The sequence below is a fragment of the Hypanus sabinus genome, chromosome 13, assembly GCF_030144855.1.
Source record: "Hypanus sabinus isolate sHypSab1 chromosome 13, sHypSab1.hap1, whole genome shotgun sequence".
In the NCBI taxonomy this organism is placed as follows: Eukaryota; Metazoa; Chordata; class Chondrichthyes; order Myliobatiformes; family Dasyatidae; genus Hypanus; species Hypanus sabinus.
In genome coordinates this window covers 14,701,434-14,727,374 of record NC_082718.1, presented here as the reverse complement: position 1 = coordinate 14,727,374, position 25,941 = coordinate 14,701,434, and the positions used below count along the sequence as shown (strand labels likewise).

Below are 25,941 nucleotides of genomic sequence, written 5' to 3'. Positions count from 1 at the left end.
ATGTAGATGAACTGAACACACTGATGAGGGAGAGGGAGGAGTGGAGAGTTTGTCATCGTGCCCGATGCTGGCCCCCTAGGCCTGAGTCAACGCAATAGTAGTAGTAGTAGTTTGCCAGTGGGGGGAAGAGAGAGAGAGCGATGGAGAGAGAGATGAAGAGAGAAGACGTGAATGATTTGGTAGACTGCTGGGCGGGGTGGACTCCAAGCGGAGGTCCGAAGATCGGCCACGCTCAGAGGAGACCAACGGTGGAAGAAGGTCTACTCAACTGTGTGCACAGATGGTTTATTATTAAATCATATGATTTGGGCCCTTTTTTCTTTTATATTTTGTTTCTCTACTAACCATATAGTCAAAGTAAGAGTTATAAAGCTTAATCATTTAATCTCATATTGTGTACTGTTTGTTATTTCGGGGTACCGATTTGTAATGGGGATACATCGAGCAGCATCTGCCCAAATGAGATTTCTTAAGTTTAGCCGGGCAGGGGGTTGTCACCCCCTCTAGTAAGCCGCTAGGCAAAGTGAGTTTTCCATATATAAAACTTTTAAAATATTCTATTTATTTTTTATTTGCACAACTTGTCTTATTTTGCACATTGGTTGTTTGCCAGCCTTTATTTATGTATAGTTTTTCATAAATACTATTCTATTTCTTTATTTTCCTGTAAATGCCTACAAGAAAATGAATCTCAAGGTAGGATATCATGACATTTACATACATTGATAAAAAATTTGCTTCAAAGTTCGAAGTATGTGGCTGTTACCATACGCTTGCCTGAGATTAACTTTCTTGCCGTCATTCACAGTAGAAAAGAGAAACACGATACTTTGACTTTGCTAGAGGAAGTGATACAGGCAGATATGATTACAGCATTTAAAAGATGGGTAAACGGATAGGAAAGAACTGGAGGGATATGGATCAAATGCAGGGAAATGAGACTAGCTCAGGAAGTCAGCAGGAATGTGTTGATCCAAAGAGCCTGTTTTCATGGCCTATGTGACTCCCTGTATCAAAAGCTAACAGTTAAACTTTGTCCTTTCACAATTAGATTGTGTTCAGCCTCACAGGCTGATAATTAGCATTAGGATGGTGTACAGGAAGCTGGATTCTGTACCTAAATCTGTCCTGGAGGGTTTTATTTCTCAGGATTTAAAGCTTTTGCATGAAATTCCAGTACTGATTGCAATGAAGATAAGAAATTTGAGCAGAGTCTTTATTACTTTCTCTACCTCACTGAATACTGACTCTCATTGTAATTCTTCCCTCTCACCTTTACAATAGCCCCAGGAGATCCATATCCAATCCTCCAGATGTTGCATTCCTTTTCCTTCTACCCACCTGCTGCCTTCCTCTGCAATCCTCCTGCCCCCTAATCTTCCTTCTGCCAATCTGCCTGTTGATCCTCCCTGATACACCGCTCCCCCTTCAGTGGTGAGATGCCCACACACTGGAACCCTTCTCTGATGACCGCCATTTTCCTGCCAATTCTGGAAGAGTGACAAGGTCACCTCAAGGCTCTCGCAGACACCTTCAAATTACTGGGGGGGAGGGGGAAAGAGGCTGCAGATGGAGAAATCTGGAGCAAAAATCAGCCTGCTGGAGGAACTCGGAGGGTTGAGCAGCAGCATCTCTGGGGACAGGGTGAATTGATAATTTGTCTGTTGGAAACCTTGCATCAGGACCTGATACTGGTTTTATCCCAAAATGTCCACAATTCCTTAGTCCACGCTGATGCTGCCTACCCACTCAGTTCCTCCAGCAGATTGTCTGTTGCTCCACATTAGAGAGATTCCCTCCAAATATCCCTCCTCAACCCAGCATCTTGTGTGACTTGCCTTAGAAAGAGAAAAGAAATGGGGAGCCAGGCCCTGCATCTCATGCCACTGTTAACTCCAGCTCGCACTCATCTTGACTGACCTCTAGGCCAGCCCCACACTGAAGGCCGTTTCCACCTTGGGTCACGTGTCCACTCTGAACTCCTCCTGCCCGAGACTAACAACGACCCTCAAATCGCACCTCATTCTGACACGTACCTCAACCCCTAAATTCTGACCCACACACTCCCGACTTTTACCCCAAAATCAACCACACTGAATGAAACCTACTTCCGACCATCGCTGGTTAACACTCAACACAGACACTTCCAGCTTGGCTCTCGTCCCAGATTCCCGCACGTTCTTGCTCGGCCTTATCCCAGCCTCAACCTCCCGACCTCTCGACCCCTGGCCCAGTCTCTCACCTCACTGCCTTTTGTTCCAAACCTTCTTCAGTGCTGCAGCAGCCAGAACCCTGCAAAGGCTCTTTATGCGGAGCAGGTGAAGCAGAAACCTGCCTGGTTCAATATTCTTTCCCTTGTTAGCTGCCTTCACAACATCAGCTCATTAAAAGCATATGTGGCCTGAAGCTCTCACAGGCAACCCCCATGTCGATGAGCTTCCTTACAATCCTCAATCCAACATTTCCTGCCACTTCTCTTCTGAATCTAACCAACCTCTTGACACCCACCATCCAACTTTGCCCCTGAGATGGTCTCACCCAAGCACCCCTGCAGTCTCGCCTTTGAATCTGTTCGCAAACCCTTATCCCTCCAAAGCAATCTTACTCTATCAGTATGGTCCCCCATAGTCCTTTGAAATCTGCTCAGCAGCGGCTCACCACTGCCACCTTCCCGAGCTCTGTCGTGCAGGAGAAACGGTAACAGCAAGGGTTAACATTGGAACGGGGCAGCCTGGTGGCGTAGCTGTTAGCAACCTGGCAACCTATCAGCTACCTCACTCTCCCTCAGCTGATCCCTCAATGCACGTTCCATTTCAGTCCGATGCATCAGTGTGCAGCTTGCACAAGTACACAGTCTGAAGAATATAAATCCCAGAAGTGATTCTCATCAGACACACAAGAGGTTAACTGAGAGCCTGCTGGAAGCCTTCCAGATGCGGAGCAGCTCGACATGTGAGAGCCGCAAGGATCGAGTTACTGAGCTTGCCCCACTCTCAGAACTTGGCTGCTCCTTCGCCACATCCAGATAAAGCACGTCAGCCAACAGGTCCTTCCCCGCACCCCCCCTCAGCCTCGGGGCCTCATTCAATGCAGCACGCATAAGATGCTGGAGAAACAGCAGGTCAGGTGGCATCTATGGAAAGGAATAAACGGTCAATGTTTCGGGCCAAGACCCTTCAAGACTGGAGAGGAAGAGGGAAGAAGCCCTGTTCAATAACTGCTCAACATTTCCAACAACTCGAGTTCTCCTTCTGGTTCAAATGCCAGATCTGCTGGTCTGTGCTCCCTGGGGTGGCTGGAGACAGTGGCAGTGCAGGGACTTGGTGGTGGTGATAGGGCAAGCCCAATGGAACCAAGTCCCAGCACCCCATGGGTTGTTTCCATGGAGACAGAACCAGGGTACCTGGGCTTGGGGCCCCAGATTAGGAATCAGCCCAAATCACCAACTGGGACCTCTGCCGGGACCATGCACAGTTTCCTGAACATGTGACCACATGCTTGTGTGTACAAATCCCCCGATCTTTTAAATTAATTTCATAAGGTCTGGTCAGATTGATAAGATCAGGGTTCATTTGCACATTCATAGCTGTCCTTGAGACCAGAGCTGGTGGTGTGTCCCGAGTGTCAGTTTACTTCAATGGGTGTGTAACTCCAAATTCCTGAAAGCAGAGCTATGGTCCTGTCAATTATTGTGTGGACACAGGTTAGGGCTGGGAGGCCAATTCCTTCTTGGTCAGTTCACTGCCCTCTTCAACTGGGAAAAGCAAAAAGTGAGCAGCTGCTGCATTGTACTGCCTGTGGCTGGGAGGAAATTTGTATTCCAGGGTGATTATGCACAATCCAACATGCCTAGTTTACCTACAGAATTCAATTTCTGAGGACAGGGGCCCGAGACAATGAGCTGCCACTTGAATCAAAATGGGAAAGAAGGCAGATTGCTAGTCTGGTGTGAATTTTGGAGCTGAACGTTTGCCAACACTCACCAGACAAGAACATGTTTGGCAGCCATCCGGCGATGTGACTGTCCGCCCATGAGCCAGGACGGCTCCGTCCAACTCGCAGCCTGGCAGAGACAATAAGAAATCCAATGACGTCTGCTCGGCAAAGATCACACAGCAGAATCAATATTTGCTCCTTAGGGACTTAGAGCTAGTTGCCAATATCAGCATGTTCAGTTTTACTGGAGAACACTGACACCACATCTCAAGGACACCAGCCGGGATAAATAGTCAGGTGGTGATATGATGGCAACAACTTTAAGCCTTTAATCGTTGTAGAAGGAAGAGCAGTTTGGCAAGGTTGGAGAAGAATATCGTCTTTGAGGCTCGGCAGGAGAACAAACTGTAAATGAGACTGGGTGGGGGGGGACGGTGCGGGACGGGGGTGTGGAGAGTGCGGGACTGGGGGTCAGAGGGTACGGGACTGGGGTGGTGTGTGGAGAGTGCGGGACTGGGGGTCAGAGGGTACGGGACTGGGGTGGTGTGTGGAGAGTGCGGGACTGGGGGTCAGAGGGTGAAGGACTGGGGTGGTGTGTGGAGGGTGCGGGACTAGGGGGGTTGGGGTTGTGGAACTGGGGGTGGAGAGTGTATGACTGGGGGGGTGGAGAGTGCTGGGCTGGGGAGGGTGCGTGGAGGGTGCAGGACTGGGGGAGAAGTGTGTGGAGGGTGCGGGACTGGGGGGGTTGGGGGTGAGTTACGGGGGATGGAGAGTGCTGGACTAGGGGGTGGAGAGTGCATGACTGGGGGGGTGGAGAGCGGGACTGGGGGTGTGGAGGGTGCGGGACTGGGGGGTGTGGGACTGGGAGTCAAGACTGTGGTAGAATGCAGAATGGGAACTGAAAGATGGGGAGGAGTGCAGGATAGCGCTCTGGGAGAGTGTGGGATGGATATTTTGCACAAGAAAAGAGTGTGAGTTGAGGGTGATGTACTGAGGAGAAATGCAGGATGACAACTAAAGACAAAAGGAGCTGTGGATGGTGGAGTTGAAGATGGAGACCAGAGACTGGGGTAAGACTTGGGAAGATTAGCAACTGGGAGAGAGTGCTGGAGAGGATTCAGGGATCAGGAAAAGTGCTGTTTGTGGATTAGAAACAGGAACGATGAATGGAAAGGGTTAAAGGTTGAACTAGAGTGTGGGACGTGGACCGAGCGTGAAGGAAAGTGTTTTGGGGATCGGAAATAGGTTCAGTTACCAGGGCAAGTTTCTCGTGTACAGCTGTGTACACATTTCTGAAATGTTATTGAACAGCTCTCAGTATTTAGTTGAATTGGTGAACATCTCTGGTGCAATTGTATCAGAGTGTGGAAACATTAATGTTGGGTTTGCCGTTGTGGATTTTTCTGTGTTAGTTAACTGAGGCCTCACCAACTGGTTGGCCAGTCTCCTCTCACCTGGACAGCTGGGGCAACACTGGTCAGATTCCTGGACAGGGTGAGAGCACGGCGGGGGCTGGCACTGCATGGGACCACATCTCACCAAGCTGTTCTATGACAAACAAACAGGATATATATATATATATATATATATTTTTTTTTTAAAAAAAAGCTCTGGTAATAAGACCATTAGCTTGAAATAAACAAGGAATTCACAGAGGAGCACTCAAGATATCCAAGGTTCACACAATCAGACCCTAAATGTGCCTCAAAGAATGCAGCTTCAATTGACCCAGGGCAGGAGAATCATGGCTCTTTCAGTGAGCCATGAACACATATGTGACACTATCGTACAAACTTTTACAATGGTGCACTTACCACACATGAACAGTTCATGCAGGGATTGGTAATCGATGAGAAAACCTCCCCGTTTACATACTGCTTCCCTTCGTATTCGCAACCTGAACGAAAGGCAACAGGGTTAGTCACAAATGTCCCAGATGAAATATCCCACCTCCGCTCCACCTCCACAGGGCTAATTCAAGGACACAGAGGGAACTTTAATCGGGACCTAATTCATGCTGCTATCTGTCAGAAAGTGTTTTGAGAGATAGTTAAAGTTAAATAATTGCGCCTTTCTGTCGCCCAGTAGTTTTCAATGAGTGGCTCCCACTGACTACACAAATTAACCACTAGATTGCTACTGCATCCGTAAATCATGATAAATGACAGGGAACATAATCGAGACTGAATCCGAAACCATTCAACAATTTATTTTAGCTTTAAGTCACCTCAAAGTCTTCAGGTCACTACTGACCTGGAATAATTTGGAAAATGTGTAGCTTGGGTGCTTGATGGCTGGATTAAGCTGTTCTCTGATCTCAGTGATTTACTTGCAAACATTTCATCACCATACGAGGAGATGGCATCAGTGCGGTGTATCCTCCAAATGCTTGGCCTTTATATTCATATCAATCAGCTGATTGGTTAACTTTATGGAAACTCAATTGTGAGTATATATATGAGCCAAGGCAGGCAAAATTCCAGACCACAATGCGCAATGTTTGCCACACAACCAACCAGGAATGAGATATCCCTCCATTTCAGAAATGAGTTTCCATAGTAACAACCAATCAGCTAATTGTTAAATATATAAAGGACAAACATTCAGAGGACACACACAATGAACAGCGCACCGATGATGTCTCCTTGTATGGTGATGAAATGTTTGCAAGTAACTTACCAAGATCGGAGAACAACTCATGGAAGGCAATGCCTGGGAGCTGGGCTGGTGCATGCTGTACACTACCATAGCCATTTAGCTCATCTTCCAGGTCCTTTGAACTGCCTTTGTCATCAGGCTGGCAGTTGGATGAGGAAATTAATTCTCAGGAACAGAATCTTTCAGGTTGTGCAACAACTGAGCTCAAAGTTGGGAGAATGATACACAGGGGGAGCCCCAGGTCCATGCTGCATGTTTTAAACAGCGTCTCAGTAACACCAGCCAGAAGGACAGCGCTGGGAACTCTCTGAAGTCCTATGGCCCATTTCACTGAGCTGTAAACTCAAGGATTGAACTTTCCATCCAAACATGGGACTTACATCGGGACTGAAATTTTGTCAAGTTGTTTTAGGTACGAGAGCCATCCACAGTGTGTTTAAATAACCTGGCAAAGCTGGGCCATAAACCTGTGGCTTCATCCTGGAGCACATCTTCTGCTGTGTTGCACACAGACAGCCAGTTATGTTGCTGTTAACTGGTTTTTCAGGAGCTAGGTGGCACTGTGGTGGACTGTGTGTTTGTGCACTCCTGGCTTCAGACCCCAATGTCTCCGAAAAAAGACTTAAAACATTAACACTCAGATATACAGACCAATAATTCAATGGCAAAATGTAATTTGCCTCTACTGTAATCTAATATTCACTTCACAGACAAGGAATTTCAAAGCATTTTGCTTTTCTGTTTGAAAAATTTTAGGGGCCAAAGGTAGAAAACCATGGCTGTAGTAACTTTTACCTCTGGACATTTTATATCCACTTAATCACTATTGTATCATGATTTAAGATGGCACCAGTGAAACACAGTGATGACTTTCTGGTAGCTAAAACAACCATGAATTACTTTATTACACACGCTTTATCTCAAAAACAATCACTGTAATCAATAGTTTGTAACTTCCCTTTCGGAGTCAAGCTTTTAAACCGCCTGTCCGACCTGGCATTTTTGTGCTGTGAACCGAAGTCTCGAAGGTGTAGGACGGTTGTGGTATGGTTTCTACGGGCTGAATAGAGGTGGCAGGGTCTGGGCCTCAGAGCCAGAGTTTGACTGCTGGAGGTGATTTGAAGCGGCAGAACCGAGGAGAGGCACAGCCTAGGCTGTGGGGCTCGGGCTGGAGAGTGAGAAACAAGCTGAGATTTGACAAGTTTAAGTGCCAGGCTGAATTGGAATGTCGGGTATGGGCTGAATCAAGGCAGCCGGTCCGAGGATCGAGAGCGAGGAACAACCCGCTGTTTGTCTGATTTAAGTGCTGAACCAGATTGAAATAGTCAGTGCCAGGGGCAAGAGACGGGCCAGTGTTCAGCTTACTGCTTGTAAGGATACTTGTCTCTGCTGAACTGAGGCAACGAACACATTCCTAGATCGGCAGTGACTGGCTTTCTTTTGAACTCTCTTTTGTGAACTTCAGTTCTGAATGTTATTTGCTTATTTTTTTGCAGATTAGTTTCTTTTCTACACATAGGGTGTTTGACAGTCTTCTTTTTCTTAATGGGTTCCATTGGGTTTCTCTGTTCTGTGGCTGCCCGTAAGGAGATGAAACTCAAAGTTGTATAGAGTATACATACTTTGATAATAATGTACTTTGAACTTTGAACAATGTGGTTGTGTCAAAATAATAACATTGAAACTAACTTAGATCCTTTCTTACGCTGTGGAAGACATTTCAAGGTAAAATCAAACGTTTTGCTCCATCACCAAGTGCACCTATCACTTGACTGCCATTATTTCCATTTGATGGGGCCTGCCATCTTTGATTAAATGGTATAACCCTGGGGACTTTGCCCATTGCAGCAACCCAACCAGCATTAGAAATAAGAATAATGAAGCCGAGTTCATTCCCTAATCTAACCGCAAATTCAATCTGATCCCAGGATGTGGATGAGTGGGGAGACGTTCCCCATCTACCTTAACCACAGAAAACTTTACAGATGTGAGTCTGAGTACGTGTGTGGTCATGTTTAAACTGCAGATATTTCCAGCATGAGAGAAAACCAGTAACAGCTCTTCTCCCCACATGTGCTTTCAGTATCTTCCTTTCATTCTGTTTGCTACGCAGCAGCAAGATACATTGTGCATACAGAGCAGAGACAAGATCTAATGTTACCCAGAGTTGCCTGTGCCTGTTTCGCAACTCAAATGTAACCAACATTAATTATGTGAACCTCCAAGAGGACCACAACCCTGTCACAGTTTGGAGGCTTGTGTGCCTCAGTGACCTGGAGACTCCGCTGGCTGGAGTTAGGGCTTTATGCTTTGGCTCTTGGTAGGGCAAAGGGTAGAGGGCAGACTATGTGTGGTCCTCCAGTCCTCCAGGTTCAGGGGTTCAGCTCAGGGCTAACATCCCTGACTGGTAATCAGAATCAGACTTTAATCGCCAAGTACCTGTGCACATACAAGGAATTTACTTCCGGCAGATGTTGTCTCTCTGCTCATAACAATAATAATGATAAATATAAATGAAAATATAGATTATACATACAGGTAGTGCAATCTAAGTAATAGTTAGCCAACAGTTAACTGGCAGTTAACTGTTCAGCAAAGTGACCGCAGTAGGGATTACGGAAACAGCAATGAAGATTGCTTCTACACCTGAGTTTGATGGTATTCCTGAATCTCCACCCAGGACATGTAGTGAAAACCAAGAGAAAGTTATCGACATGATGAAGGACTTTCATTGCTGCCCTAGACGCCAGCAGTGTAATGGTCAGTAAGTAAAGTAAGTAATTATGCAAAGTTTCTATGGACAATGTATCCACGATAAAGACCACATGGATACAACAAATACAGAACTTCTTTAATCGCTGAAGCCCCATTGTAATATCTTGAATTCTACCATTGGTATTAAATTGGATGATTGAGGAGGATGCCTGGCAACTTTAAGGCTACTTAGGCAGAATGAGCAAGCTGCAATCAGCCTGAATTTCCAAGTCTCACCTTTTCCTACTGGATTGATAACATCTTTCCTTAACAAAAGAAAACCTGCAGATACTGGAAGTCCAAGAAACACACACAGAAAATGCTGGGGGAGCTCAGCAGGCCAGGCAGCAGCTATGGAAAAAAGAGTACAGTCGACGTATTGGGCCGAGACCCTTCATCAGGACCGGAAACAAGGATGAGGAGTCAGAGTGAGAAAGTGGGGGGGAGGGAAGGAAGAACCTCAAGGTGATAGGTGAAACCGGGAGTGGGGTGAAGTAAAGATCTGGGAGGTCGACTGGTGAAAGAGCTATGGGGCTAGAGAAGAGGGAATCTGATAGGAGAGGACAGAAAGCCATGGAAGAAAAGGGGAAGGACCACTGGGGGGGGGGGGTGATGGGCAGGTAAGGGGTTAAGATGAGAGAGGGAAAAGGGAATGAGGAATTATGGAGGGAGGCATTACTGGAAATTTGAGTAATCGATGTTCATGCCATCAGGTTGGAGGCTACCCACACGGAATATCAGGTGCTCTCTTCCAATCTGAGTGTGGACTCATCACAACAGCAGAGGAGGCCATGGACAGGCATGTTGGAATGGGAATGGGAAGTAAGATTAAAATGGTGGCCGCTGGGAAATCCCCCTTCTCCTGGCAGTCGGAGCATAGGTGCTCAGTGAAGCGATCTCCCAATCTGCGTCAGGTTCCACCGATATACAAGAGGCCACAGCGGGAGCACCGGATACAGTAGATGACCCCAAAAGGCTCACAGGTGAAGTGTTGCCTCACTTGGAAGGACTGTTTGGAGCCCTGATTCGTAGTGAGGGAGGAGGTGTAGGGGCAGGGGTACCACTTGTTCCACTTGCAAGGGTAAGTGCCAAGAGGGAGATCAGTGGGGAGGGATGAATGGAGAAAGGAATTGCGTAGGGAGCAATCCCTGCGGAAGGCAGAAAGCAGGGGGTGGGGGGGAGAGGAAGATGTGGTTAGAGGTAGGATCTCACTGGAGATGGTGAAGTGACAGAATTATGTGCTGGATGTGGAATTTGGTGGGGTGGTAGACAAGGGCAAGAGGAACCCTATCCCTGGTGGGGTGTTGGGAGGATGGGTGAAGGCAGATATGTGTGAAATGGAAAAGATGTGGTTGAGAGCAGCGTTGATGATATAGGAAGGAAAGCCCCTTTCTTTGAAGAAGGAGGACATTTCCTTCATTCAGGAATGAAAAGCCTCATCTTGAGAGCAGATGCAGCAAAGGCAAATGAATTGAAAGAAGGGGACGGCGTTTTCACAAGTAACAGGGCGCGAAGAGTATAGGCCAGGTAGCTGTGAGAGTCCATGGGTTTATAATAGGCATCAGTTTTACATCTATTCTAAACCCACGGACTCTCATGTCTGTTATGACTGAACCAGGGGGGATAAAACTGAGTTGAGGTTTGCAGATATAAGTTCAGTGGGGCAGGAACAAGCAGAAATAAAGAGTCTACCTGGACAGGCAGGTGTGTGAATCTTGGGTAGGGGATAGAAATGGGAGGTGTGGGGTAAATAGACAGTAGGTGCAGGAGTAGACCATTCAGCCCTTCTAGCCAGCACCGCCATTCACTGTGATCATGGCTGATCATCCACAATCAGTACCCCGTTCCTGCCCTCTCCCCATATCCCTTGACCCCGCTATCTATAAGAGCTCTATCTAACTCTCTCTTGAATGCATCCAGAGGCTTGGCCTCCACTGCCTTCTGGGGCAGAGCATTCCACATATCCACCACTTTCTGGGTGAAAAAGTTTTTCCGCATCTCTGTTCTAAATGGCCTACCCCTTATTCTTAAACTGTGGCCTCTAGTTCTGGACTCATCCATCAGCGGGAACATGCTTCCTGCCTCCAGTGTGTCCAATCCCTTAATAATCTTATATATTTCAATCAGATCCCCTCTCATCCTTCTAAATTCCAGTGTATACAAGCCCAGTCGCACCAATCTTTCAACATATGACAGTCCCGCCATTCCGGGAATTAACCTCGTGAACCTACGCTGCACTCCCTCAATAGCAAGAATGTCCTTCCTCAAATTTGGAGACCAAAACTGCACACAATACTCCAGGTGGGCTCTCACCAGGGCCCTGTACAGCTGCAGAAGGACCTCTTTACTCCTATACTCAATTCCTCGTTATAAAAGCCAGCATGCCATTAGCTTTCTTCACTGCCTGATGTACCTGCACACTTGCTTTCATTGACTGATGTACAAGAACACCTAGATCTTGTTGTACTTCCCCTTTTCCTAACTTGACTCCATTTAGATAGTAATCTGCCTTCCTGTTCTTGCCACCAAAGTGGATAACCTCACATATATCCACATTAAACTGCATCTGCCATACTTTTGCCCACTCACCCAACCTGTCCAAGTCACCCTGCATTCTCATAACATCCTCCTGATATTTCACACTGTCACCCAGCTTTGTGTCATCAGCAAATTTGCTAATGTTACTTTTAATCCCCTCATCTAAATCATTAATGTATATTGTAAGCAGCTTCGGTCCCAGCACCAAACCTTGTGGTACCCCACTAGTCACAGCTTGCCATTCCGAAAGGGACCCGTTAATCACTACTCTTTGTTTTCTGTCAGCCAGCCAATTTTCAATCCATGTCAGTACTCTGCCCCCAATGCCATGTGCCCTAATTTTGCCCACTAATCTCCTATGTGGGACTTTATCAAAAGCTTTCTGGAAGTCCAGGTACACTACATCCACTGGCTCTCCCATGTCCATTTTCATAGTTACATCCTCAAAAAGACTCCAGTAGATTAGTCAAGCATGATTTTCTCTTCATAAATCCACGCTGACTCGGACTGATCCTTCTACTGCTATCCAAATGTGTTGTAATTTCCTCTTTTATAATTGACTCCAGCATCTTTCCCACCACTGACGTCAGGCTAACCGGTCTATAATTCCCTTTTTTCTCTCTCCCTCCTTTCTTGAAAAGTGGGACAACATTAGCCACCCTCCAATCAGCAGGAACTGTTCCTGAATCTATAGAACATTGGAAAATGATTACCAAAGTGTCCACAATTTCTAGAGCCACCTCTTTAAGTACCCTGGGATGCAGACCATCAGCTCCCAGGGACTTATCAGCCTTCAGACTCAACAGTCTATCCAACACCGTTTCTTGCCTAATATAAACTTCCTTCAGTTCATCCTTTACCCTAGTTCCTTTGGCCACTATTACATCTGGGAGATTGTTTGTGTCTTCCCCAGTGAAGACAGATCCAAAGTACCTGTTCAACTCATCTGCCATTTCCTTGTTCCCCATAATAAATTCACCCGTTTCTGTCTTCAATGGCCCAATTTTGGTCTTAACTATTTTTTTGCTATTCACATACCTAAAGGAGCTTTTACTATCCTCCTTTGTATTCTTGGCTAGTTTACCTTTGTACCTCATTTTTTCTTGGCATATTGCCTTTTTTGTTATCTTCTGTTGCTCTTTAAAAGCTTCCCAGTCCTCCGGTTTCCCGCTCACCTTTGCTATGTTAGGGCTGCGGGAAGTATGAACATCTTTCTTTGTTGTTTCTGTGTCGACTTTTGAACTCTTGTCTCTGCATCAACGCCATTCCCAACACCACCCTCCAGCAACACCAACAACACTGATGAACACTTTCCGGCCACACTGCCTTGTAAACCTTTGACCTGAAGCAGTAGCTGTTCCTTTTTCTGCAGACGCTGCCTGACAAATGATTGTTTCCAGCATTCTATTTTTAGTTTGCCTGACCAATACGATTGGAATCCATGTTGCTGGAGTCTTCCCAAAGTGTTGAAATCAATGTCACTGGAGGGCTTCCAAGTGTTGGGAATGGGCGTGCTGGAGGCTTTCAGCAGTAAAAGCAGCATCTTTACTGGAGAGCTTCCAACTGTGTAGGGAGAATCATTACAGGAGAGAATCCAACTGTGTTGGAAGCAGTGTGCTGGAAGAGTTTCCAACAGCATTGGGAATAGCGGGGGAACATCTTACACACATCCAGTCACTATCACATGTCCGAGTTTTACAAGCTTCATCAAGTTCCTTCCTTTTCTGTGACTTTCCTGCAATATAGCTCCCAAGTGACCGAGCAGCCCAAGTTCTTGTAGGGAGATACTACCCATGACCAGAATTACATTTCTTTCCTGAAGGCTCTGATCAAGTTGGAGTCATAGAGTTGAACAGAAGGAAAAGGTCCTTTGTACATGCTGACCATCATGGTGACCTATTCTAATCACATTTGCCTGAAGTGATTCCATATGCTTTGCTCTATCCAGATGCCTCTTAAATATTGTAACTGTATTTGCATAACTTACCCCTCAAGTTCCCTTTACACCTCCTCCCCTCTTACCTTAAAACTATGCCTCCTAAGTTTTAGGCTCAACTTCCACAGGACACAGAACTTGGCTATCTACCCTATACGATCCTCTCATAGCCTTATGTAACTGCATCATATCACCTCTAGGTCTCTTTCACTGCAGGGAAAGCAGAACCTGTCTATCCAGTTCTATCTTTATAACTCAAGACCGCCAGTCCAGGCAATGTCCTTTGGAATCTTTTCTGCGCTCTCTGTAGATAATTGCATCTTCCTTGTAGCGTGGCAGTCGATGTACTGTACAAGAGTAACATGACGTCCCATTTCATATACCCTTCGCCTTGTCTGATGAAATTAAGCGTGCCTTGTGCTTTCTTCACCACCCTGTCTACCAGTGTCACCATTCTCACTCACTTGTACCTCTGCGTCTCTCCCCAGATCCTTGCCTTTCAAGCACACAGCATGTCCTTCCTGGGCTTAACTGTCCAAAATGTGTGACTTCACACTTGCCTAATTAAAATTCCAGACAGCTTCTGGCATTTCATTATGTAAATAAAATTCTCAAGCTACCCGGACACAAACAAGACCATAAGACATAGCAGAATTAGGTCAACTGGCCCATTGAATATCCTCCATCATTTGATCATGGCTGATTCACTTCCCTCTTAATCCCATTCTCCTGCCTTTTTCTGTAACCTTTCATGCCATGACTTATAAGAACCTATCAACCTCTGCCTTAAATACACCCAATGGCCTGGCCTCAGTCACATGTGACAATGAATTCCACAGATTCACCACCCTCTGGCTAAAGAAATTTCTCCTCATCATTCTAAACAGACGTCCTTCTATTCTGAGGCTATGCCCTCTTGACCTAGACTCCCCCGCTATAGGAAACATCCTCTCCGTTTCCACTCTATCCAGACCTTTCAACATTCAATAGGTTTCTATTAGATTTCCCTTAATTCTTCAAAATTCCAGTGAGTATGGGCCGAGAGCCATCAAGCACTTGTCATAAGATACATTTTTCATTCCCAGAATCATTTTTGTGAACTTCTTTTGAACCCTCTCCAATGTCAGCACATCCTTTCTTAGATAAGGAGCCCACAACTACTCATAGATACTCCAAGTGAGGCCTCACCCGTGCCTTATAAAGTCTCAGCATTTCTTCCTTGCTTTTATATTCTAGTTCTCTTGAAATTAATGCTAACATTGCATTTGTCTTCCTCACCACAGACTCAACCTGCAAGTTAACCTTTAGGGAATTTTGTGCTAGGACTTTCAAGTTGCCTTGCACCTCAGATTTTTGATTTTTCTCCCCATTTAGAAAATAGTCTACTCCTTTATACCTTTTAACAAAGTGCATCTGCCACTTCTTTGCCCATTTTCCAACCTGTCTGAGTCCTGCTGCATCCTCCTTGGGGTTCCTCCACACCACCTGCTCTTCCACTTATCTTTGAATCATTCGCAAACTTGACCACAGAGCCATCAATTCCGTCATCCAAATACTTGACATACAACATAAAAATAAGCAATCCCAACACTGATCCCTACAGAGCACCACAAGTCACCAACATCCAACCAGAAAAGGCTCCATTTATTTTCACACTTTGCCACCTGTCAATCAGACAATGCTCAATACATGCAAGTATATTTCTGTAATGCTGTGGGTTCTTATCTAGCTAAGCAGCCTTACGTGCGTCACCCTGTCAAAAGCGTTCTGAAAATCCAAGTACACACCATCCACCGATTCTCCATCATTTATCCTGCTTATTATTTCCTCGAAGAATTTGAACAGGTGTCAGGCAAGATTTTCCTTTAAGGAATCCCTGCTGACTTTGGTCCATTTTATCACATGCCTCCAAGTACCCTGAAACCTCATCCTTACCAAATGACTCCAATATCTTCCCAACCACTGAGGTCAGGCTAACAGGCCTATAATTTCCTTTCTTCTGTCTCCTTCCCTTCTTGAAGAGTGAAGTGACATTTGCAATTTTCCAGTCCTCTGGAACCATTCCAGAATCTAGTGATTCTTAAAAGAGCATCACTAATCCCTCCACAATCTCTTCTGCCACCTTTTTCAGAACTCTGTGGTGTACACCATTTGGTCCAGGCGACCTATCTATTTCAGCTTCCAAAGCACCTTCTCCCTAGTAATAGCAACTGCACTCACTTTTGCCGCCAACTCTCTCCAACTTCTGTCAAAATGCTAGTGTCTTTCACAGTGAAGTCTGAAGCAAAATGATTATTCAGCTTGTCTGCCATTTCCTTGTCCCCATAACTACCCCTAGAGTGTCATTTTCCAGTGGTCTGATATCTACTTTTGCCTCTCTTTTACTCTTTATAGATCTGACAATGCTTTTGGTATCTTCTTTGATATTATTGGCTAGCTTACCTTCATCTTTTGTCTCTAAGGCTTTTTAGTTGCCTTCTATTGGTTTTTAAAAGCTTCTCAGTCTTCTAACTTCCCACTAAATTTTGCTCTATTATATGCTCTCTCTTTTGCTTTTATGTTGGTTTTGACCTGCTTTGTCAGCCACAGTTGCATCATCCTGCCCTTAGAATACTACTTCTTATTTGGGATTTATCTATCCTGCACCTTTCAAATAGCTCCTAGAAACTCCAGCCATTGTTGTTCTGTCGTCATTCCTGCTAGTGTTCTCTTCCAATCAACTTTGGCCAGCTTTCCTCTCGTGCCTCGGTAATCCTTTTCGCTCCCCTGCAATGCTGATAGATTTGATTTTCGTGCTCCCTCTCAAATTACAGAGTGAATTCTGTCATATTATGACCACTGCCTCCTAAGAGTTCCTTTACCTTAAGCTCGCTAATCAAATCTGGTTTATTACACAGCACCCTTTCCCTAGTGGGCTCAACTGGAGGCTGCTCAAAAAAGCTATCTCATCAGCATTCTACAAATTCTCTCTCTTGGGATCCAAAATCAGTGCCAACCTGATTTTCCTAATTTACTTGCATGTTGAAATCCTCAGTGACTATCATAACATCACCCTTTTGACATGAATTTTCTGTCTCCTACTGTGCTTTGTAGTCCACATCCTGGTCACATCTATTCGAAGGTCTGTATATTACTCCCATCAGGGTCTTTTTACCTTTCATGTTCAAATGACAGGGTGTCTACAGTTACTTATACCCCACATTGCTATTTGATGTTACCTGGCTGACAGATGGGACAGCATTCTTCTGCTGGTTTGTATTGGTCTAAACATGTGAGGTCTTGACAGATGATCTCCTTGCACTGAACATTTCCATCCTTCAGAGAAATAAAGAATTTAGACAAAACCATTATTTGTGTTTGAACCCCCACATCACTCAGACTCAACTTAGCAGCATAAATGGAATACCCACCTGCAAAACTGGGTGGCAATTAATGGGTGGGCAAAAATTGTGGAGAATGAATCAAGATGGGCCAGCTAGAGATAGCCTGGGGCCAGGGAGGAAGGGCAATCTAGTTTGGTGAGTGAGGTAGTGGTGAGATGGAGGAACAGAATGAGGTCTGGGGTGAATTGGGCTATCCCACAACATGTAGGTGGAGTTGGGACCATCCATACGAAGCATTGGGGTTGTGATTGGGGATAGCTGTTGAGTGTTTCTTTTTGTGGCGGGAAGAAGAGGGGGGAGGGTGAGGCCAAGGGTGGGTAGCTCTTTCCTGTGCAGATAGGAGATGGGCAAAGTCATTCAGAACAGATGGGCTTGTGTTGGACCAGGCTATTCTGGGCATGTGGTTGAAACATCAGAATTGAGGTCCCAAGTTGCATATTGCAGTTTAATGCATGAATCAGTGGTGTTGATTATTTTTTTAATAGTCTTCTAGTGCTCTGATGGCTACTGTATGTGTTTAACACTTTGGAAACCACCAGCTCCCTGCCCCCAATGGTGACACTTTCCCCTCTTCCCCAGGCATCCTCACAACTCTTTATTTAAATTAAACAAGATTCTGGGCATATCAGAGACTGAAATTTCAACAGCTGAACCCAGCCCTGCAAACTCCTTAGAACTGCCCCGAAATCATCTAACCCTCTGCCTAGTTTTCAAGGGTCCCCATCAAGTGGGATGGGTGCTCCAGAACAAGGCAGACCAAGTCTGAACCAGGCTCCTGCATCTCTCACCCATCCAGACACTCCTTCAGCCCACACTGTTATACATTGTAGATGCTCCTACCTCACACGAGCATTGTGTACATGTTTCAGGCTTCCAGCTCTCTCCATGAGCTCTTCCATTGGCACAGCCTATCACACAAGACAAAATAGAGCTTTGGGCAAAAGTAGCAAAGATACATTGAAGATTTTTGTTTGACAAAGGGGTGTATTTTTTTCAGAAGTGAGGATTAGGTGGTTGCAATGCAGATCAGCCCTGGTAGAACAGGTAGACGGGGCCTTAGTCTATTACTGTGTTTCAGACACAGCTCACAGTCTCAATACGAACGTCAAACTCTGAACAAGTTAATCACTGGGAATTGCTAACTATTTAGCATTACTCTTCTACGCAGAACACCATATTTCTTTTTCAGTTACACAACAGTTATATAGCACTTTTTATAGTTAATTAGTCAAAACTGATGCTGTTAAAAAAAGAAAACATTATACCAGGTGACCTCTCACATCTTCTCTCTCCTTACCCCCACACCACCTTTTTTTTAGCCCCATCTTGTTTTAAACCCTCAGAATTGTCCCTCCTAACCCTCAGGTACATGACACTCTTGTCTCTATAGAACAATGGGCTCTTTACTAGCCACACAACTAGAGCCCTTCACTCTCTAGCCTCCAATTCAATCACAAACTTGCCCGCACACCAAGTGATGAACCAAACTCCAAACCCCAGCCTGTTATGCAGCTGGGTACAGAACAACTGCCCATCTCTGAGCAGAGGGACCAGCGTTTGACAGTTCTGGATCAGTGAAATGTGGGTACAAGAACTGTTCCGAGAGAGGGAGGGAGTTGTCAGGGCTACACAGTGGGCATCTAAGAAATGGGAGAAAATCAAGTTAGTGTTGATGGGGCATTCTCAAAGAGATTCAGGAGTGTGCATCAACATCTTTGAGACACAGCCCGGTCTCTAGTCACCTTTCTCCATGTCACTAGATCAAGGTCTCACTGAAGTAAGAAGATCAGGATCTGGAATATCAGGTTTCTTGTGGACAATCCCATCAGTGATAGAAGTGAACACCAAGTACTCAGATTCACTGTGGTTGATATAGCTGACCTGAGTGAGATATGACAGGCTGTCGAAGATGGCTAACTCAACGAGCAGGGGTGTGGGTACATCTTCTGGAGGGGCAAACTGGAAGAATAATGCCACCATTTTGGAGTGAGGTATGCCATTAAGCAAGAGACAGTCTTCATCTCAGCAACTTCCCCATAGAACAAATAAGATTCAAGACCCACAGGCTCAGTCCAAAACAGAGCCAACACACTTTGGTCCTCAGCTCAGGTACCTCAACCTAGAAGCTACTGAAGGAATAACAATACTTTGCCAGCCTTGGAGGGAAAAAAGTCTGTCTCCTGGAGAGAAACAGATTGATCCTCTGACCAACTTTAACTCAAGAGTGGGGGAAAGAACCAATCAATCCTTTAGGAAGGAGGGATGGATAAGCACAGACCTCATGGTTACTGCAACATTCTAGGCATTTGTATTTATAAGATTATATCATTGTCAAAGTGAAATTTAGGAACATCAATCATACCTTGACATCTACTAAAGAAATTTGGACTGTTGATAAACTAATCCATTCTGTTACCTCCATAAACATGATCCTAAACCTCCTCAACTATGACTGCCCTTGACACGAGTTCCCTTTACTCCAGCCTATTGTGCATCCAATCCATCCTTACCGCCACTTCTGAACAACAAAAATCAAAAATGCCACATGGTTGCCGAAAAACGAGGCCTTGGGAGCAGATGACATCCCTGAAGTTATGAAACTCGGCAGTGAGGAAATTAACTAACAAGTTCCCAGTCAACCTGGAAAGAGGAGAATGTTCTAGAGCAGCTGTAATTGTGATCAGCGTCAAGAAAGGAGAAAAATTTGACCGGTGTAACTGCAGGGGATGAAGTCTCTATGCTGCCTGTCACAGGGAAAGTCATCTCCATGCTCCCCCTCTCAGTAGATGAAGAGCAGCTCTCTGAGCTGCATTGCAGATTCCATTTAACTAGAGCTACACTGGACATGATCTTCATTGCATGTCATATCCAAGTGTACCTCAGAGCCTTCAACTCCATCAAATATGATGGATTGTGGAGCGCTTTCATTGGAATCTGCAGAGATCTGTTGCCATTTTAAATTTGCTTCATGCAACCAAATTGAGCAAAATCTCCAAAACCAGCAACTCCAACTCTAGTTGAACTGACAAGAGAAAATCTGCAGATGCTGGACATCAAAACCATACAGACAAAATGCTGGGGCGACTCAGCAGGTAAGGCAGCGTCAATGGACAAGAGTAAATGGTCGATGTTTCGGGCTGAGACCCTTCAGCAGGACCATCGTCAGTGTAACTTGGAAAAAAAATGTTAGACAGATCAGTGAAAACTCCCCAGTGCTCACCTCGGGCGCACTCCGGACAGCAAGATCCTGGTTTCTGCACAACATCCTTACAGTTCAGAGTCTGACACGGCACAGGCGCACAGGAAATATCTCCGTTCTTCAAAAGAAGATCATGCATCTCATCAGCCACTGGCATCACTGCATACCTAACTATCCAAAATGCCTATTATGTTTTCATTACCCCAGCTGACTGTTGAAGGTGCTGACTCTCTCTGTCCTCCCCTGAAGATGATGAATGTCTCCCCTCCACTGAAGACCTAGGCTCTCCTGCTCCTTCCATTCAAGTTTTCTTTGTACTGACTCTCTCACTGCCCCCCTCCCAGCAAGTGCTGATTCTCTCCCTTCCCTTTCCCTGAAAATACAGACTTTCCCTTCCCTCGAATGTTTTGACTCTCCCTCTGCCTGTCCCTTAAGGTCTGACACACCCTCGCTTCCCCTGAAGCCAGTGACTCTCCCTCCCTCTTACCTGAAGGTGCTGCCTCTCCCCCCTTCCCATGACAGTGCCAGTTTTTTCAGTTATTCGCTCACCAGACACACACAGGACATGCAAGCGTCGATGATGACTGAATCTCCATTCTGAAAAGTCTGGCCGTTGTAGTTGCAACCTTTAACAGGGAAAAGATAATTGGCAATTTTTTGCATATTCAAGATCCCAGTCCAGATATAGTTGAAAATTAATGTCCTTTCTTCCGGCCAGTGTGCTGCCTTGCTGCTTTTGTTAGGATTAAAATACCAATTTAAAACCTTGCTCCATTCTATCAATTTACAGACAACTCGTAGACTCTCCCTAAAATCAATCCCATACACTGTCCTCCAAATTCAATACTCCCATCTCTTTATTGCTCCATTAGTTATTCCAACTGATCCTCACTTTCTCTATAAAACTCCCAACATATGACAACTTCTAATTCTCTTATCTCAATATGCAAAATTATATCCTTCCACCAATTTAATCTTTCTAACTTTAACTGCTTGTTAACACTTTTCCAATTTACTTTTTGAGGTAATCTCTCTGTAGTCTTCACAAATCCCTGTTAATCATTCAGTTCCTCCCCATTCCATTAGTTACTCCCTCTCTTGCTGTTCCTCTTCCTCCATTCCCCTCCCCCCAACCCCATTTGCTATACCCTTTTGCCTCTCTGCTAGGTCAATTCCTTTCCTTCCCTCCCCCTCCCACTTTCCAAGTCCCTTCCCAAATTTTCTGTAACACTGAAACCTCCTGCTCAGCAGTTCCCAACCACCATCCCCCACAACACTCCCACGAGGTCTATTTGTGTGGATTTGGGTGGAGATCCTCTGGTTTGATGGCAGAAAGACAAGCAGCAAGCTGCAGTAAAGAAAAGGAAGAGAGTCTGGAGCAGGGGTTACCAACCTGGGGTCCACAGATCCCTCAGTTAATGGTAAGGCTCCATGGCATAAAAAAAGGTTGGGAACCCCTGGTCTAGAGGCAAACACAGCAGAACATAGGCAAAGATCCATACAAGTTCTAGTTACACACACAAAATATTGGAGGAACTCAGCAGGCCAGACAGCATATATGGGAGAAAAGTACAGTCGATGTTTCAGGCTGAGACCCTTTGGCTGGACCCTTTCTGCTGAAGGGTCTCGGCCCGAAACGTCAACTGTACTTCTTCCTCATAGATGCTGCCTGGCCTGCTGAGTCCCTCCAACATTTTGTGTGCATTGCTTGGACTTCCAGCATCTGCAGATTTTCTCTTGTTTGTGTAAGTTCCAGTTCCTCCTATCTCCAGTCAGGGGGCAGAGAGGTGTAGAGGTGAAAAGTGGTGGGGAAGGGTGGGAGAGTGAGGTTTACAGAGACAGTTTCCAGAGGAAAAGAGAAACTGGATTATTTTAGATCTCGCCATTCTTGCCCTTGCTGCTTTTAGCTTTCGATACCCCTCTGAATGTTTAAGCTGTTTTGATTACTCTGAGTTAGCTTCAGGGAGCGTTGGATGGGAAACAGGCTATACCATCACAAGAAGAACAGCATTGACTCAGGTCCTGGGCTGGGTGTTGGCAGTTCCCAGGGTCTGGACAGGGCAGCTTCGAACAAGACACAGCACCACCCTGGCACATGCACAGCTGGCATCCAGACTGCCAACTCGAACCATCCACGTGACCCATACCCATGTCATCTATGCAACCTAGGACGAAGAAAATTAGAGTCGTAAAGAGAATGAGAAAAGATGCAGTGGTGTCAGCTGCCAGCTAAATCATGGGGGAGGCACATTCTGAGAGGAATTAAAATGCACTCCTGGACTGGTGAGTGCAGTATTTAGCGAAAGCTGCAAACGATGATTAAAGTCGTTGGCAGGATATACACAGCACTTATCAACAGAGCCAAGCATGAGGAATTTTAACCATCAGATATGAACATCACAGCACAAGAACCAGCTCAATTGTTTCACAGAGTAATTTCTCATGCATCTACTCCCTCATGTGCCACTGTTGCAGTCTGGGTTCAGTAATTACCTTATCGCAACACTGTTTGAAGTTGGGATTATCAGCGAATGCAGACCATCAGGACCCTCCATCATTAGGGTTGGACATGTTGCTAAGGGATCGATATTACCCCTCTGCTGCCCATTTGCAGAGTGACACCACCCCCCCAGTTTATTTGTAGAGCGAAACCCCCATCTATTTGCAGTGACTCCCTCGTCTATTCACAGAACAACCCCCCCTTATCTATTTGCAGAGCAACCCCCCCCTGCCTATTTGCTGAATGACACCCCGTCTATTCGCTGAGCAACCTCCCCTCATCTATTCGCAGAGCGCACCCCCCTTCTATTGGCAGAGTCACATCCCTAATTGCAGAGTGAATACCCACCTCCACCTATTCACAGGGTGAATCCCGCTCCATCTATTCACACAGTGATTCCCCCCCACTGTCTTTTCACAGAATGAACCCCAGTCTATTCAGAGAATGACCTCTCCAGTCTATTCGCAGAGTGACCCCATCTATTCAGAGTGAAACTCCCATCAACTCACAAAGAGATTGCCCCATCTATTCACCGACCACCTTCCTGCATCTACTTGTGGACACCACCCACCCCCGCCTCACTTCACCTTAGTCTAGCTGAACCTCCTCAGCCCACCTCAGTCGAGCCCCATCAGTTCCTTACAGATACTCGTACCTCCAGTGTCCTGGCCCCCAGGGAAGTGTGGAGTCTCCATGTTCTCCCTGTGCCTACTATGGGCTACCATGGCCGTACCCTGGTTTCCTATCACACCCTAAGGGGCTGGTTAATAGGCCACTGCAAACACTCCTCACAGACTAGTAGGTGAATCAGGAGGTGTTACTGGATGAGAGAGAGAGAGAGAGAGAGAGAGAGAGAGAGAGAGAGAGAGAGAGAGAAAGATAAATCAGTGGATTGCTCTAGGAACCAGCATTATCTTGGATGGCTCCTGGAGCTGCCATAATTCCAGTAACCCAAACCAAATGTTTATCCTCCCTCCCCACAACCTATGGCAAATCCTCCTTCAGAACCACCCTTCTAACACTCAGTCATGGACTGGCCCCCAACCCATCCACCGCACAGATCTAACTGATTGAGCAGGAAATGCTGGCGACCAACCCTGACACATGACGTGGCGGCCCGTTGTTCGGTCGTACCACTCGCTGAAGCAGGCTCCGCAGTGGTGGACGCGGCACTCTGCATTCGGGAACCCCAGGCACTCGGTGTGCTGGCACAGGTCGGGGCAGCTGATCGGCTGGGTGCCTATCGGGCAGCCGGAATACCAGTGCAGCTCAAAGCAAAACCTGCAAGGCAAGAGAAAAACCGGGAGGGGAATGTTGGCAAAAGATGGAATGGCTCACGGAAATCAGAGGGTCAAGGGATTAAACATGGTCATAGTCAAAGAGCATACAGCACAGAATCAGGCCCTTCAGCCCATCTAGTCTCTGCTGAACTGCCTAATCCCATCGACCTGGACCATAACTTTCCATACACCTTCTTAAACTTCTCTTAATTGTTGAAATCAAGTCCGTATTCACCACTTCCGCTGGCAGCTTGTTCCACACTCTGAGAGGAGAGGTTCCTCCTTGAGTTCTCCTTAAATATTTCAGTAGGAAGCTGAAGCACGATGCTGAAACAATTAAGAAGGGCAAAAGGGTGGGGTAGTAAAGAACTGGGGGTGGGGTGTGGGTGTGTAGGTTTAACATGAGAGGGGTGAACTTTAAATAATGGGCAAGATTATCCACACAGGGAGTAGTGGGTTAATGGAGTGAAATACCAAAAACCTGGTAAGGACAGACACAATTGCAGCATTTTAAAACCATTCGGACAGATACTTGGATAGGAAACGAACAGAGGGACTCTGGCCAAAGGGGCAAATGGGATGAGTGTAGGTAGGCATCATGGTTACTCAGCTCCATCATGGGTACTAGCCTTCACAGTAGCCAAGACATCTCCAAAGAGCGGTACCTTAGAAAAGTGGCTTCTATCATAAAGGACCCCCATCACCCAGGACATGCTCTCTGCTCACTGTTACCATCAGGTAGGAGGTACAGAAGCCTGAAGACACACTCAGCGATTCAGGAACAACTTCTTCCCCTCTGCCACCCGATTTCTGAATGGACATTGAAATTATGAACACTACCTCACTACTTTTTTATTTTTGTTTTTTGCACTACTTACTTTAGCTATTTAATATACATATATATACTTACTGTAATTCAGTTTTTGTTTAAGTATCATGTGTTGCTTTGTACTGCAGCTGCAAGGTTAACGAATTTCATGATGTATGCCGGTGATTTTACGCCTGATTCTGACGGTTGAAAGGACATTCCTCTGCTGGGACAACATCACACTCAGCCAAAACAACAACAATGTGCATTTATAAAGCATTTCTGGCACAGCATTATGTCCCCAAGGGCTTCACTGGAGTATTCCTGAAACAATGTTTGACGTGGAAGCACCTAACAAGGATTTGTCAAAGAAATAACTATTAAGGAAGATTTTGAAGGGGAAAAGGTCATTAATAAGGCAGCATGGTCATTTGTAGAAGGGTTTCAAAACTTGAGTTCTGAACAACAAGGAAATGGCTGCTAAATGGTGGAATTACAATTGGGAAATTAGAGATAAGGGAGAGAAGGCCACAGTGGGATTGAAAAACATGGATGAAACATTAACATGGAAGTACTGTTTATCTAAGAGTCATTTTAAGTAGACAAGAATCAGATCGAAAGGCAAAGTGGGAGTTAGTTTGCCTATAGGCACAGCTGCAGTAGGGAAAGCGGAACATAAAACTTCGCCTTTTAGGGCGGCTCAGTAGCGTAGTAGTTGGCATAACATTATTATGGCGCCAGCGACTCAGGTTCAATTCCTGCTGCTGCCTGTAAGGAGATTGTACATTCTCCCTGACACTGTGTGGGGTTCCTCTGTGTACTCCAGTTTCCTCCCACATTACAAAGACACACAGGTTAATATGTTATGGGTGTAATTGGGTGGCACTAGCTCACTGGCCTGTTTCTGTGCTGTATCTCGAAATAAAAAGAAAAGCAAGCAGTTTTCTGT

The 25,941-nt window shown here is 45.7% G+C and overlaps 1 protein-coding gene across 2 annotated transcripts in view; it reads right to left on the bottom strand.

Moving 5' to 3' along the window:
• Positions 1–25,941, bottom strand: part of kcp (kielin cysteine rich BMP regulator) — a 131,497-nt gene that overhangs the window by 72,404 nt on the left and 33,152 nt on the right. The window contains exons 9-17 of one of the 2 annotated variants that reach the window (XM_059987118.1): positions 24,001–24,185; positions 22,396–22,569; positions 20,954–21,030; positions 20,426–20,522; positions 18,046–18,113; positions 17,041–17,137; positions 5,751–5,833; positions 5,391–5,484; positions 3,984–4,063 (exon numbers count right to left, since the gene is read on the bottom strand). In XM_059987118.1, the coding sequence (XP_059843101.1) occupies positions 3,984–4,063; positions 5,391–5,484; positions 5,751–5,833; positions 17,041–17,137; positions 18,046–18,113; positions 20,426–20,522; positions 20,954–21,030; positions 22,396–22,569; positions 24,001–24,185 (955 nt within the window). The remainder of the gene's footprint in view (positions 1–3,983; positions 4,064–5,390; positions 5,485–5,750; positions 5,834–17,040; positions 17,138–18,045; positions 18,114–20,425; positions 20,523–20,953; positions 21,031–22,395; positions 22,570–24,000; positions 24,186–25,941) is intronic. The other variant, XM_059987119.1, reaches the window with a different exon arrangement.